This window comes from Phyllostomus hastatus, unplaced genomic scaffold, assembly GCF_019186645.2.
Source record: "Phyllostomus hastatus isolate PE091 unplaced genomic scaffold, TTU_PhHast_1.1 phas_contig_40, whole genome shotgun sequence".
Classification (NCBI taxonomy): Eukaryota; Metazoa; Chordata; class Mammalia; order Chiroptera; family Phyllostomidae; genus Phyllostomus; species Phyllostomus hastatus.
The window spans coordinates 83154631-83170283 of NW_025333872.1; the positions used below are offsets into that span (position 1 = coordinate 83154631).

Consider the following 15653-nt stretch of genomic DNA (forward strand, 5'->3'; position numbering starts at 1 on the left):
CAAAATACATGGTTTCATATCCCAGTTCTCCCATTTACTGGCTGTACAACCTTGGCAGTTTAACTAATTTTCTCTAAGCTTCTATTTCCTCTTATGTGAAACGGAGACAATAGTAGTAACCACCCTTGGGGAGGATGAGTTAATAAAGTGCTCAGATCAGAACTTGGCCCACAAGTGTTATATGAGTGTTTATTAAATTAAAAATACATAAATGTAAACCCTAGTCTCCTTCATAGTATCCCACTATCCTATGATTAAGTACTTTTTGAAGCATGCCAGGAAATAACCTCATTGTACCATCATTTAGCTGCATGTGACAGAATAGGGGTTCAGGTGGAAGTCTGGCAGGCATTGGTTCAACTGGTGTTATGATGTTAGGAGAAATATCTCTGAGATTCTCTGATTCTTCTCCTCATGCTTACAAAACGGCTACCGCAGGTCCAGCCATCACACACATAGTGAAACAGGAAAGATAGGAATAGAAAAGGGCTGCTCTAGTGAAATACCTCTCAGGAGTCTTCTGAGAACTTTCCAACTTTACTCAGAACTGTGACTTGGCTCAGCCAGATCATGGCAATCCCAGGTAAACTCCCAAACATCCTTATGGATCTGATAGCTTTATCTATGTTCAGAGTCTAGCTGTCAGTGATAAAAGCAATTCACCAGCTTTTTTGACAGATAAATTTTTGAGCAGAATGGAGACTGAATGCTCAGCTCCAGGGAGCACGAGATGTCAGAACTAACATTGGCCCCAACGGGCCTGCTTGGGTACCAGGGTCTTCCCTCAAAAGGAGGGAACAAATAGCTCTCTCAGCTCTGAGCTGGCCAGCTTCACAGATCATTTAACCTGGCTTTTGGCACTTGGCAGGCCTGCCTGACACTGCCATCTCTCGTGGAAAATCACATGTCTCCTGAAAACAAAATGATGGTGTTTGGTTTAATTTTACTGAACTCTTCTTTTGTGCTGGGTGTTTATTATATTCATTCTTAAAACAGACTTTTAACTAGCTCCGAGGATAACTAACACAGAGGGCCAATAAATAGATTGCAGACATTTTAGCTGCCCTCCCTAAATTCCGGGAAAACTTGCTTAATATGGTAAGAAGTAGCAGCCCATCTCATCATCCCAGCATTCCACATTTCTGTGCTGTTGCTTTACTGCAGAGGCTACCAGTTCTCCCAAAGGCTCGCCTTAGATGGACAAAGAGTCTGGTCCCAAGGGAATAGTTTGATTAGCTGCTTCACATAATCTTAGACTTTTGGGGAATACACTTCCCATGTTACGAAAGAGAGAGAATGCTGTCTGACACGTGTGTCCCCCATGGATTGGCTGGCTCCCTTGGAAGGGCCTCTCGGGGCAATGCCCTCCAAGAAGGTGATGGTGTTTGTGCCAGGGATGCCCACCTGCCGCCCCATAAGGAGCAGATGCCACGATCGTCACTTAGTATAACATGGAAGTGCTTCCTAGTTGGCAGAGTCTTTGCAAATATAGGTATTATTTGAGAATTTCTGCCGGGCCTGGGCCTTCAGAGATGAGTAGAATTTTGACAGATGGAGAAGGTGATAGGAATTATTAGTGTCCAACGGGCCTGAAAGAGTAGAAGTAAGTGTTGAGTTTTGGGGGAGGGCAGATAAGTATTCCTATGATAATGGAATTCATAACTCTTTGAAAAGGGGCAATAATAGAAGTTGAGATGCTGGGTTAAAGTCAGGTAGACCATGGAAGATGTTGAACATCATGCTAAGGAAGTGAGCTCACTGTTTTTTAGGAGAGGAGTGATAGAAATCTAACCCAAAATCTCAGGAAGATAATTCTAGTGGCAGTGCTAAGGGTGACATGGAGACATAATGATGAGGTGGGGAGAACAGGTACAGAGTTTATTCAATAAGGCAACAACAGTAGAAATAAAAAGGAAAGCTCAGATTTGAGAAATGTCAGAGAGAACAGATTACTGGAATTTGACTACTGGTTGGATATTGTGGTAGAAACTGATAGTGATCTCTCCCAGTATCTCCCTTCCTTCTATCAGCCTCCTAGAGATGCCACAGGCCACATGGCTTAAGACATTTATGGTCTGCCGGGTCTACAGGCCGGAAATCAACCAGTCAGCAGGGTTGGCTCCTCCTGAGGTCTGTGAAGCAGAATCTATTCCAGGCTTCTCGCCTGGCTTCAGCCTGCAATTCCTTGGCTTGTCATTACTCCAGCCTCTGACTCTATCATCAATGTAGCATTCTCCCTGTGAGTCTCTGTCTTCTTATAAGGACCTCAAGTCATCTTGGATTAGGGACCGAATCCATGTCAGTATGACCTCATCTCTTAACTAATTATGTCTGCAGTGTCCCTATTTCCAAACAAGGCCACTTTCTGAGGAATGAGAACTTCAACGTATCTTTTTGGGGAGCACAACTCAACCCATAATATCCCCCTTCCCTGAAAATGGAGCCCTGATTTTGGGCTGAGAGGGCCCAGGATGGAGGCTGCGTTTTCTAGCTTTGGCCACGTGGAAGGATGTAGGCCAGTGAGGTGAAGGTGGAAGGGTTGTGGCCAGGTTCTTCTGCAAACTTTCCTTCAGGGACAGTGTACGTGTGCCCTTTTGACCTGGCTTCATGATTTCCTCCATCCTACTTCCAGGAATAGGGTCATCAGCTTCAACCAAAGCCATCTTCACTCTTGCCGATGATGATGACGACAAGTGAGTGATGGGGCCCTTTAGACACTGTAGGTAAGGTGTTAACATAACACTCTTTCAAAAGGATAATCCAAAAGTTTCCACCTGCAGCTGACTGTAGCACAGTTGTGTTTCTTTCTTTTCGCCTGGAACAATTTTTAAAAATTGGAATTAAAATGCATTTGTGTTAGTTTGCTATAGACCCAGCCATGCCCCTTCCCTTACTTCTGGCTTTACTTAGCTATAATGCATGCCTGTTTTCTGAAGGATTTGCTGTTAAGACCTCTGACATACCTTTTGATTATCTATCTGTTTAACATTTATTAGGCTAGAGGCTAGAGGCTGAAGGCTGTGGGAAAGGCCCCCTGGTGGTGGTGGTGGCGGCCCACCTTTTCTCTACTACCCAGAGCAAATGAGTTTTAGTACCAAACTCATGTATAGACTCTACTCAAGAAAACAGAAACTCTGCGATTACCCTGACACCCACTGGGGAGAAGACATTTAGCAACAATTTATGTCATTCTCTAATGTTTTAGGAGGTCTCTTTTCACCAGTTACCCCACCCAGCAAAGTAGCATACAAACATGTTTCTTTTATTTAAAACACACAGTCTCCTTCTTGAGAAGAATTTTGGTCAGGGGATTACCTTCAGCGTGCCACACTTCCAGGGATATTTTAGCACCTTAAAAGTCTGACACTCCCAGGCCATCTAGCTCTGTCCAACATTTCAAACACAGCAGAGTGGAGACTCTTCCAGAGACTGGAGACACTGCAGAAGGGGCCGTTTTGGGGGAGGAAATAACGAGTTCAATGAGTACATGTAGAAGTTGAATCATCAGCTCTGCCTGGTGTGGCTCAGTGGATTGAGTGCCAGCCTGCAAACCAAATGTTTACTGGTTTGATTCCCAGTCAGGGCACATGGCTGTATTGTGGGCTAGTTCCCCAGCGGGGGTGAGTGAGAGGCAAACACACATGATGTTTCTCTCCCTCATTTTCTCCCACCTTCACCCTCTCTCTAAAAAGAAATGAAACCTTAAAAAAAAAAAGAATTTGAATCACCAGCAAGCCATCCACATGGATCATTCAGAGCAGGAAGACCACATCCTTTGCTGGGTCTAGATATGTTCACGTGCGTACGCACACGCGCACACAGAGTTCAAGCAGGACACACAGCATGGGCTAACACACAGAAAGTTTCAGGGGAATGGAAGGATGTTTCAGACCTGTATGAGCTGTACTTGGTGACTCACTTCTGATCTCCACACTATTTTCTCTAAAACTTTTCTGCGACTCTCCACAGAATCCCTGGTACGTAGGAATCTCCTCACCAAGCAGATGTCCCTATAGCAAATATGGTCCATTTGTAAGTCAGCAGAAACGGCTGCGACCAGCAGCAGGAGCACCACTGCTGGCAGGTGCTGCTCACTGGCCTGTAAGTAACAGCCCTTCCTGGTAATAGCAAAAAAACCAAAAACAGAAACAAAAAACACACCAAAAAACCCTGACTAATTAAATGCATTGGCACTATGCTTCATACCTGAGGCAATTTTAAAAATCTGCAATGAGCATAAGGCGTTGGAAAAAAGAATGATTTTGACCTATTTCTTTCACTTAAATCTTAATCTTTCCAAACTGCCTGCTATGGTAAAAGAGCTCTGCTTGGCTCAATTCATATAAACACAAGTGAAGCATATACACATTAGGTTATAAAAGGGTGGTTTTTTAATTACTTGTTAAGCTACAAGTAATCCTTAAAAGAATGACCTTCTCAGCTCAAGACACTACAGTGTATTTAGTAAGCAATGAAAAGCTGGAAACAAGCTAAATATCTAAAAACAGAAAAGTTTCAGCAAAACATATGTTCATATTATGACATGTTATGTAATCATTAAACATAATTTTACAAAGAGTTTTAAATAATTACAGAACACTCTTATTAAATATAAAGCAAAAGAAATCTGCATGGTGCAAATTGTTACATAGTATATCACAACAAGTTAAGTAAATAAGGGTGGGCCAAAGTAGTTTAATAATAATAATAATAATAATAATAATAATAATAATAATAATAATAAGTGCTAATACAAGAACAAACCTTGTTTGGGGTATACTTTTCTCCACCCCTATATACTGTAAAAAGACTTGCAGGTGTATGCTGAAATGTTTGTGGTGTTTTCTCTGGTTGGTGAGAGGCTTTCCTATTTTAATATCATAAATATGCTACTTGTATAATGAAGAAAAATAAACACTCAAAGCTGTATTTTTTGTGACACCACAGGAGTCTTTCTGATGCCCAAACCTCTCAAAGGAACACATCCCAACTTCTGCCCTGTAATGCAGACAAACGTGAAGGGGAAAAAATGATTTGCTCAAATATATTGATATTGTTAGGAAATGCTTATCTAATGTAAATAGATAATCAAAGGAAATACATAAACATAGGATATTGTAAGGATACACACAAACAATTCTTCCTCCCACATTTTTAAGCAAAGACCTGTGGCTATATGAAGTTGGCTTCTTGGAATACAACATAAGGGAGACACAGGGGATCCTGTCATTTCCCAAACTAGGGAGGATATCATCATTAACATGTCAGACACCCTCCCCCTCAACAAAAAAAAAGAAAGAGTATCATTTTTTAGCATTACTCAAGGAAGTATACTTTCAGCCCATATACAGACTATGTAAGAGTAAGGGCTATAACAATAAAAAAAAACCCCACTAATATAAGTAGAAGCTAAAACAGGGTCTTGAAATATTCCCTTGGGAAACATGTTTCCATGAAACTCACGGGGATAAGACTATTCTCTTCCACCCCCACTAACTCTGTGGTGGGATGAAAAAGATAAACAAGTGACATGTAGACATTTCCCCTCACAATGTATTCTTTAACTCAAATATGGAATCATCATGTAAATATTTATCAGTGAATAATGTACTGCAGTTCATAAAAAGGATGACTTTTTAATGAAGTTTTAAAAGCAATATCCTATTGTATTATTTGCACTGTAAAAATGCAGTCCATGTCTAGATTAATACTGTTTTCACTAAGAATACCTTGAAACATAATTAAGATTAGATAGTATATAAAAAGTAAAATGAACAACCTGGACATATTAATACATAGTTATCAAGAAGTTCCCAAAATTGTGGACTGACATTCTCCGTAAAATATTTGAGTCAGGTTTATGTAAATATTTCACTAACCCCCCCCTCCCGCCCCCCACACAAAACTCTGTCTTACCATGGCTATGCAATCACAGGTAACAAAGGCAACCCCATTGAAATAGATTCAAAACACTTCTTTGAGTGCTATAGTTATTTATTTAAAAAGAAACTGACCACAGAAAAAAATTTTATGTGGCTTTATGAAAATATTTTTATGGTTTTTAATGATGGGGTCAAGAAGTCTTATTAAAGATTTTTTAAATTGCCCTGGCTGGCGTAGCTCAGTGGATTGAGTTCGGACTGCGAACCAAAGCATCACAGGTTCGATTCTCAGTCAGGGCACATGCCTGGGTTGCAGGCCACGGCCCCCAGCAACCGCACATTGATGTTTCTCTCTCTCTCTCTTTCTCCCTGTCTTCCCTCTCTAAAAATAAATAAAATCTTAAAAAATATTTTTTAAATTGTAAGGTAGGAAGTCATATCAAACTAAAAGGATATTCCATGAATACATACAATTTTATCAGGGACTTAACAAGTCAGATCTTCAAATCTACTTTTAAATTGCAATCTTATGAACATGTAGCATGGACACACAGTTAAAAAAATTAAATCCAACTGTACATGAAGAGAAAGCTACAAATCATCAATAACAAATAGTTTTAGGCTGGTAGAATCTTTTTGGAATTATCTCAATATTTTTGTGACATCATTTCTACTAGCATAATTATAAGGCCAATTTAAAAAATCTACTGGATTTCTTAATTCTGGTTTGGAGCTCGATTGGAAAACTTCGGGCAAACCTTGGTGAGGTGCTCCTTTCTCTTTCACTTTGCTTTCCCTGGCCCCTCCCTCCACAAGTCTCTGACTCCGAGACTATTTGGAGAAGACACCTGTTTTAAATAGATCCGCAGGAAATACCTATGTTGTCTTTTCATAATTTGCCTCTGCTTCTGGTTGGCTAAAATGTGATCATGTTGCCCAAAGACTGATGAAACTCCAATGTGACAACATTTCCTGGAAGGCAAAGGGCATCCAGTTTATATTTATTTTCCTTCCATTAAGCCCTGGATGTGTAGTGTAGGAAAAAATAAATAAGTAAAAGGGCAAAACCAGTTTAACCCTGAAAAGATTAGTGTTAAGTTACACACACGAGTTTTATATCCAAACTTCAAATGATCTGTTTTTAAGCAGAATGTAATCTTGTAGCATAAACAGTTATCTCACTCTTTCTTTATAACCTTTTATTTATAAACTTCTTTCAAAGTTCACAGTCTGTATTCTTATATATTAACAAGATATTTATAAACCTCCTGTGGAAAGAGCAAGGAAATCTATCTACTGGGATAGAACTTACAAGGGAATTTCGTAATGAACAGTAATTAGTCTAACACAAAATCCAATTGGTCCAAAATAAAGCAGTCACTCTACCCGTGCTCACGCTGACAGCCCACGGGTTCCACAGCACCAACCACCCTATTTATCCAAGAGGTACAAACCCCAGGGACCCCGCTCCCCCGAAATCCCGCGGCTGGAACACTTGGTCGACGCTGGAGTCATCTTCTGCAGGGCAGGGTTCCCAACTTTCCGCCCCGCCCCGTTATTGTCACCCGCAGCAGCCCCTAGAGGTCGGAAGGCGTTCCCTTTCCGAGCCCTACGCGACCTCGGGGATAACCCCACCCACCCACCCAGCCCAGCCCAGCCCAGCCCAGCCCAGCCAACAGGCCCCGCCACTCCTCGGAAGCCTAGGGGGCGCCTCGGGCCGGGTCTCCCGGGGCCCGAAAACACTGGAACAGAATGACGGAGATGACGAAAGAGCTGACGCCACGCCGCCTGCCCGGCCGCGGCCACCGTTAGCGCCCGCGTAGGTCGCCTAGGCACTCGCTGTCGCGGATCCAGCGGGGCGCGCTCCGTTCAGCGCCGTCCCGCCCCTCGGCCCTGTGCGCCCGGCCTCCCACCGCGCGCACCTATTGCCTCCCGCACCCGCCCCTCCTCGTCTCCGCCCAGCCAGCCCAGGCCTCTGGCGAACATGGCGCTTGTACCCTGTCAGGTGCTGCGGGTGGCGATACTGCTGTCCTACTGCTCCATCCTGTGCAACTACAAGGCCATCGAAATGCCCTCGCATCAGACCTACGGAGGGAGCTGGAAATTCCTGACGTTCATAGATCTGGTAAGGCTGTCCTCTCCCTTTCCCCGTGCGCCCTGCACTTTAGCCTGAGAATATTTGTGAGCGCTCCAGTGCCTGTGGGCACGCGCCTCTAGCATCCATCCACTCTGGTCCTCGCCTTTTCCCCAGTGATTGCGCCTAAAGGCCTGCCTACCCGCCTCGGCAGCCCCTCAGTACCACCCACATTACCTGGTTGCTGTGGTTCAAGTGGAGGTGGGGTGCAGCCAGGTTGTGGGCTGTTTGGAAGGGAACACATATGCTTCTAAGAGGTGACACAGAAGGATGCCCAACTTAATAAATGGATTGGACGACCTTGATCATGAGGGGCCTCCAACTCACTGGCTCCCAAGGTGCTTTCCAGAGTGCCCATCGTGGGATCAAGTTGCAGCAACTGTGGAAACTGGGTACTGTCGAATTACTTGGAGCTTCCTCTGCAAGGACCAAAATCCTCCACACAAAGAAGAGAAAGCACCTAATAAAGTTGTCTTTTTTGCATCTGGTTATTTTTATTTTTGTTTTTCTTTATTTTTGGCCCATTGTCAGTAATTTCCTTACTTCCTTTTACCCAGAAACATTAGGAGATAGAGATTTTCAAAATGCATTTCCAGTGCAACTTTACACCCCAGCTTCCTACCATCCCATGTAAAGTTTGCATTAGTTTGCATAAACAGATCCTCTTTTGGCACAACATGATAGCCTTGGCAACTGCAGTTTTTGTTTGTTTTTTTTGTGTTATTGTTTGTTTGTTTGTTTGTTTGTTTTTTTAACATACTCACTTCTGGCACTAAAAGGGCCAGAGAATCGGAACATGAACATAAGGCCCAGGAATGACATGGGGTGGAATGTAGGAACTTCAGAATGAAAGGTGGCTAATTTACTCTGGGTCCAATAAACCCTAACAAATGGCCACACTAAAAGATGACCTCAAGGATGGCCACACTAAAAGATGACCAACAAAGTCTGGGCAGAGGGTTCAAACAAAAGCAACCCATGCTAAGGACTACAGAAGACGCTGAACCAAGTCCTGGGATGCCGGAACTGTCTGTCCAAGATTACATACCAGGTTGGCTACACAAGCCAGATGGTCATCTCTAATCGTTGACACTCCATTTTGTTGAAGAGAAGCTGATATTTGCTTTAAGATATTTCCAAAGGTTTTAGATCCTTCAAAAGAGAAAAATGCAGTCGCAGAGTTTTTGTTTAGAAAAACCACCTTATATCTGTGTCACATTAGATACATTCAGAGAGGAACTTAAAAGTTCCTTTTTTCCACAGTCTCCAAATTGGGCTTGTAGTCCAGGGCACAGGGCATACCCAAGACCTCCCAGGGTTTCAGGGGTTTCATTATTCAAATCTTCAACTTCCATGTCTTTTTTGAAGTTGATCTCCCTCTGAATATAGGTAATACCTGCCAGTTCTTTTTTGCTTTGTCATGTGCTCATCCATCTGTCCAAAGGGTGAGCACGTGACAAAGCTCTGTGTCGTGTTTACCTGTTCCTTTTAGCATTCAGAAGCTAGATGATTTTTTTACCAAGACTGTCTTCATATTTGATTGAAAAATGAAGTCAGGCTTGTTTTGACAGGAAGGTGTATTGGGTTGATTGGCCCTGCCAGTTATGATGTACAGCATACATGCTATAGATTGAGTGAGTGAAATCACAGCCCTGATGTTATATATATACACATATATATGTTATATACATATATACATACATATATACATACATATATACATACATATATACATACATATATACATACATACATACATACATACATATATATATATATCAGGGTGTTAGAAATCATGTCCCTTTTTCAAGTGTTTAAACTTACGCTAAAATGTTTAGACATACTAAAATATGTGCTTAGGTTTCCAGAATTCTTTTAGGGGCTCTGTGAACAAAATTCCTCTTAGGTCACTACAATATCCCCTTCCCCAATCAGACCTCACTTAGAGTTGGCCCACTTCAATGTCACCAAGGAGCAGTGTTGAGCTAAAATACTGACGGAGACCCCAGCAGAGCCGCAGGAACTCTGAACAGTTCTCAGAAGCACTTTGGGATCAGCTACAGTGTGCAGGGGAGCAGAGTAGGGGGTCGGCTGTGGAGAAGGAGAGAAAGTGAAGGTGTCGGTTAATCCATGAGCGATGACTGCTTCTCACATTGGCATTGCTTACTGTGTGCTGACAAATAAGACTCCCATAAAGCAATATATTTCTCATAACCTCCGTGTGACGAGAAGCTGTGGTAGAGCCACTTTGACTCTCTTAACCTGTCATATACTTCATAATTTAGCATCTGATCACTGGGCATGTCTCTTTTAAATGATGATCATCACGAATAGACTTTGTCTATCAAAATTCAGGTATAAATTCAAATTAGATACTTTTACTTGGTTTTGTATTTAGATTCAGTTTGTATCGGCCTTCAGGCAGTCATTTAGATTTCTTACTGTCTGTGGTTCTGATTGAGATATAATAATTCTCTTTAACCATGAGTTCTTGTGAGAAGTTGTGTATAGAATATATTCACAAAGGGACACTCAAGCAAACTAATATGTATATATTAGTACATATGTACATATATGCTATATATATGTATACACATACACACATATATGAGATCTGTCCAGAAAAAGTCCAGCCATTGCTAATATAATGAGAACGGTTTGCATGACACTGATGTAATCTGGCAGTCAAGGAGAGTGGACTGGAATGCGCATGTGTGAACAATGATGACTTTACTGTCCAAGTCAGTGGGAGTGGTAGACCCCATTGGGTGAGCATGTGTACTGTGTGGCCATCATATTCAAAATGATTGAATGAGTAGAGCAATGAATCTGTATTAAATTTTGAGTTAGGCTTGAACATTCCTCCCAAAAACTATTCAGATGATTCAGAAGGCTTTGGGGAGGATGCAGTGAGTGCAGTGCAAATAAAAACGTGACACAAATATTTCAAAGATGGTTGAGAATCTGTTGAAAGTGATCCACATTCTAGAAGGCCTGCAACAAGCAGAACACCTGAAAATATTGAACATGTATGGGCTGCAATCAACAAAAATCAGTGACTGACAGTGTGAGCACTAGAAGCTGAACTGGGGATTCCAAATATTACTGTGTCCAAGATTTTGACAGAGGATTTCGGCATGAAACGTGTTGTGGCAAAATTCACTCCGCAGCCTCTGCTGCCAGAGCAGAAGAAATATAGTTGCTGATGATGACTTGATCCAAACTGCTACCAGTGTACGAGATTTCCTCAAGAAGGCTACAGCTTTGAAGGAGACTAAGGGGTCATTGTCCTATGTACAATGTTTCTTGTGTCTTACATCTTCTTCAATAAATGTCTCTATTTTTCTTATTGCATGGCTGGATACTTTATGGACAGATTGTATGGATTCATAGTCTTTAGAGCTTACGCATTGTATAGCTGTTCAAATGTCGCGGCCACCGACCGGCAGTGACCGTGGAACGCTGCGGATGGCTTGTCAAAACTCGAGAAAAACATACACAGAGACAACCGAGTCCTGTGGCAAAATGGCCACTCTCTCTAGTGGGGAGCGCCATGGCCACCCACCCTAGCGGAGAACGCCCTGTTCTCCCGCCCAAGCAGGCTTAATGGGTTCGTTTGCATAAGAATTCAGGTAAAGCTCATTACTCAAACAATAGATAACAAGGAAGTCTGAGGGCCTATTTTGAGTCACAGTCAGGTAGCTAAAGAGCTGTAAAACTTTGAGGAACAAACTTACTTCTTCCTTGGACCCTTATCATTCAATTGAGACCATTCTAAACAAAGCAGGTTTCACAGGAGTTTACATATTCTTTCTTAGGCCTGATCACCCGGGGAATCCACCCTTTTCAGCACAGAGCGGCACCACCTTCTGCCATTGTTTCAGGCTTAGGTGGAGCAAGGGAAGTAAGGCAGCCAAGAGATTAGGAGATTTTCTCCCAGACAATGAGGACTCAGGCTTTGTCAAAGTTGAGGGGCAAGGATCCATCACCCCCTTTTGCTGTAACCCCCAAAGACCTTCCTTGGGGGCCTCCCACCTGATTGTGCCTGTCTTAAGTTGTCACCCCCTTGGGGAATCTTACCCGTCATTGGCTAACCGACCAAGCATTGGGGGCCAGGCAGGGTGAAGTAAAAGGAGCAGAAGCGGTGCTCCTGCCAGGGAGATAAGCTTTTGTTTCCTTGGTGGCTTGTGGTCCAAGGTCATTCCCTCAGCCTTAGCCTTGGTGGGGGTTACAGCTTCTGATACCAGGCAGGGAAGTTCCCAACATTCAAACAACCAACCTGTCATTCCTTAGGAATGGCATGAAAAGATTAGGCTACTATAATTTACCCATTTAACTGTTCATTTTTGTGTGTTAAAAAAAAACTTTATCGCTTAGTGCCTTGGACGATTTTAACAATTCAAAGGTCATTAGAGTGATTTTGGAAGAGGGTTTAGCTTCTCAAAATTCCAAGGAGAAGGCCCTTCTTCTAGTCAACGTGGCTGGTGGGGAGTCTGGGTATTTATCCTGGTGGCCACAGTCTGGTTCCATGTTCCATGTTCCATGGCATCAGTTTACCAGAACGCAAGTCGGGAACCCAAGGCCGTGTGTATCCAGGAGCAGAGGGCTGCATGGCAGGGCTGTCCCAGCTGCAGCCACGGCTTTCTCTGAGTGTGAGTCATCCCAGGAGAGTCAAAGCTCATGGTTAAACACTGAAATGCAAGATACTGCTCTCAGTAATTTTACACTGTTATTCCCCAAGAGCTTCTTTTTCCAGCATTGGAAAACGGTAAGAGAGCTACAGTGCTTCGGGAAAATTCAAGTTGGCAAATGGAAATGGAATGCCTGCGGTGTGGTAGGCAGAATGACGGGTTCCTAAAGATGCCCATGTCTCTGCAATCTATGAATATATTAGGTCACAAGGCAGAGGAGGGTTAGAGTTGCTAATTAGCTGGTGTTAAAATAGGGAGATTATCCTGGATTATCCAGATGGGCTCAAAGTAAGTCACACACATTCTTAAAAGCAGGGGGAGGCAGAAGAGGAGTCAGGTGGAAGAAGAGGTGACTGCGAAGAAAGTGACGGAGAGATGAGACATTGCTGGCTTTGAAGGCGAAGGGGAGGGCCAGCTCCAAGGAGTGTAGAGGGGTGTCTAGAAGCTGGAAAGGGCAAGGAAATAACTTCTCCCCTGGAGCCTCCAGAAGGAACACAGCCCTGCTGACACCTTGGTTGTAACTTGGTGAGACCCATTTTGGACTTCTGCCCTCCAGAAATGTAAAATAACAAATATGTGTTGCTGAAGGCTCTAAATGTGCGGTAATTTGTTACTCAGCAATAGGAAACTAGTGCCTGTGGCTTTGTATCTTCTGGCCTAAACAAAAATTCTTCAATGTTGTGCTTAGGCAATGACTCAGCAGTCCTTCGCGTGTTTAGGTAATCGGGTAATTTGCGCTTTAACCAAAGTACAGGTTTTGGCCTCCTGCATCTATGAAACTGTGCGGAGGAGACATGCATGTAACAATAGGCAATGTGAGGATCTACAAAAACTGAACGGCACTGGAAAAACTAGGTCTTTGCTGTACTGTAAAGTATTTTTGGAGACTCTCACTATGAAACACACGCTACCAGGAGGAAGAATACCCTTAACTGGAAATAAGCTGGAGAGAAAGAAAATTTATGCTTAACTGATTGCAAATACTTCCTTAACCAATGTTACAGCTGACGAATTTTCTTCAAATGATACAGATTTGTTCACTTACCACTAATGAAAGGATACTTGCCCCCTCAAGTTATGGAACAGTGGCCTCCAAAATTATTAAAATGAGAAATCAGAATAAAAGCAGCATAAATAAGATATATGTTGAGGCCTCAAAGTAGTGCTGGAGTTTAGTATTTTAAACTTATGAACAAATGCAAAGTTTTTCTTACCAAATTTTCAGTGAGCATTCTTTTCTTGCCCTAAAACCTCCTAAGACATTTGAAATCGTAGGGATTTTTTTTGGGGGGGATATATCAATCAGAACTTTATTCAAATGTGTGTGCTAGAATGTCTAACACATAAGCCAGAATCAACTTCTTTGAAAAACATGAACTGGACATTTGTTGCTAAAAATTAAATTCCTACTGACATTGGACTTCGGACCTTTGATTCTTAAAGATGGAAACAAAAATTTGGCTCTCCCATTTGTTCTGCTTCATGGTGCCTGCCAGTTTGAGAGTTACCTCCTGGGGCTGCATCTCACGCATTGTACTGACTTCGGTTATGCATGCGCAGAAGATTGTTAGGTCATGCCTCCTCAAATTGTGGTCTGGCAACCAGAGTATCCATCTTACCTGGGAGCCTGCTGGAAATATGGAACCTTGGGCTCTGCCCCAGACCTTCTGAATCAGAGTCTACACCTTAATAAGACCACCAGGTGGCTTGTCTGCACATTCTAGTGTGATAAGTGTTGCTCTAGGCCACCTTGTTTCTGCTTTGTAATTTAACATGGAATAGTTTATAGAATACAGCATCAATATATTAATTCTGCCTACTGTATTTAAAATACCTTTAAACATACCCTTGGCAGCGTGGCTCAGTTGGTTGTAGGGGCATCCTGTAAACCAAGAGTTGCGGGTTTGTCCTTGGTCAGGGTACATGCCTGAGTTGTGGGTTCAGTTTCTAGTTGGGGTGTGTGCGAGAGACAACCGATCAGTATTTCCCTACCTCACATCAATGTTTCTCCCTCTCTGTTCCCCTCTTTCTAAAAACCAATAGGAATGTCCTCAGGTGAAGATAGAAAAACATTTAAACATTTTTCAAAATATATTGAAGGTGACTGTTATGGTGAAATGGTTAAAAACATGTAAAGAGTGATAACTTTAAAATAAAAGGAAGAGAAAAATGTGTTAGGCGCCAGGGATAGGTTATTTATTGCCATTATGAAACAAATTTAGCTAATCTTCAGGGCAACCAAGGTGAAAAAGCAAATACACACTTGCTTGCATTGTCCCTTGTGTGGGCATAAAGGAAGCAGAGCAATTTATCAGAAAAATACAGTTCTTTCCAGACGCCGACTTTTCAAGGTCGTTTATCACTCAGACTGTCATACAAAGAACATTGAGTAGAAAGTAGATAATGCCTTTGATTGATTTTTAGCAGAATATATAGGAGTATTTTTATAGTTGATGTTTCTTATATCATGATTTGAGGAAAGCCAAAGGCATGGCTTTCTATTTTGACTGGGTGAAGGCATTTTTGTAGAGGTTTAAAGTAACATAATCTAGGCACTTATTTTTGTTTCCTCAATCTGTATTGCAAAAGAATTTAAGAAAGCCACAGAGTGAGAAGGGTGAATAAAGGCTCAGATGTTGAAACCCTTGGGGTGTTCAAAGAGCAGGAAATAGTCAAGTATACCTGGAGGATATATTTTTTGCTTTTAGACATGCTAAGAATTTTTGGCATTTAAAAAAAACATTAAAAAGATAGCACTACAAAAGTATATTAAACAATGCATTTGAGTTTTTCTTATATTTACCTATTACAATAAAACATTCTTGACTCTAGTTCATGGCTTAATATTAAATGGGAAATAAAATATCTTGAGAAGAGATTCTGTATGTCATTATTTAACTAGGGTACTTAGTTTGCCAGTTAAAACCACAGACTGCCACGTGAGGG

General features: G+C 42.1%; 1 protein-coding gene across 2 annotated transcripts in view; it reads left to right on the plus strand.

The window, feature by feature from the left end:
* The first annotated feature begins 7542 nt into the window (after window positions 1–7542).
* Window positions 7543–15653, plus strand: part of AIG1 (androgen induced 1) — a 210018-nt gene continuing 201907 nt past the window's right edge. Inside the window, exon 1 of one of the 2 annotated variants that reach the window (XM_045843124.1) lies at window positions 7543–8007. In XM_045843124.1, the coding sequence (XP_045699080.1) occupies window positions 7867–8007 (141 nt within the window). In that variant the 5' untranslated portion in view covers window positions 7543–7866. The remainder of the gene's footprint in view (window positions 8008–15653) is intronic. The other variant, XM_045843123.1, reaches the window with a different exon arrangement.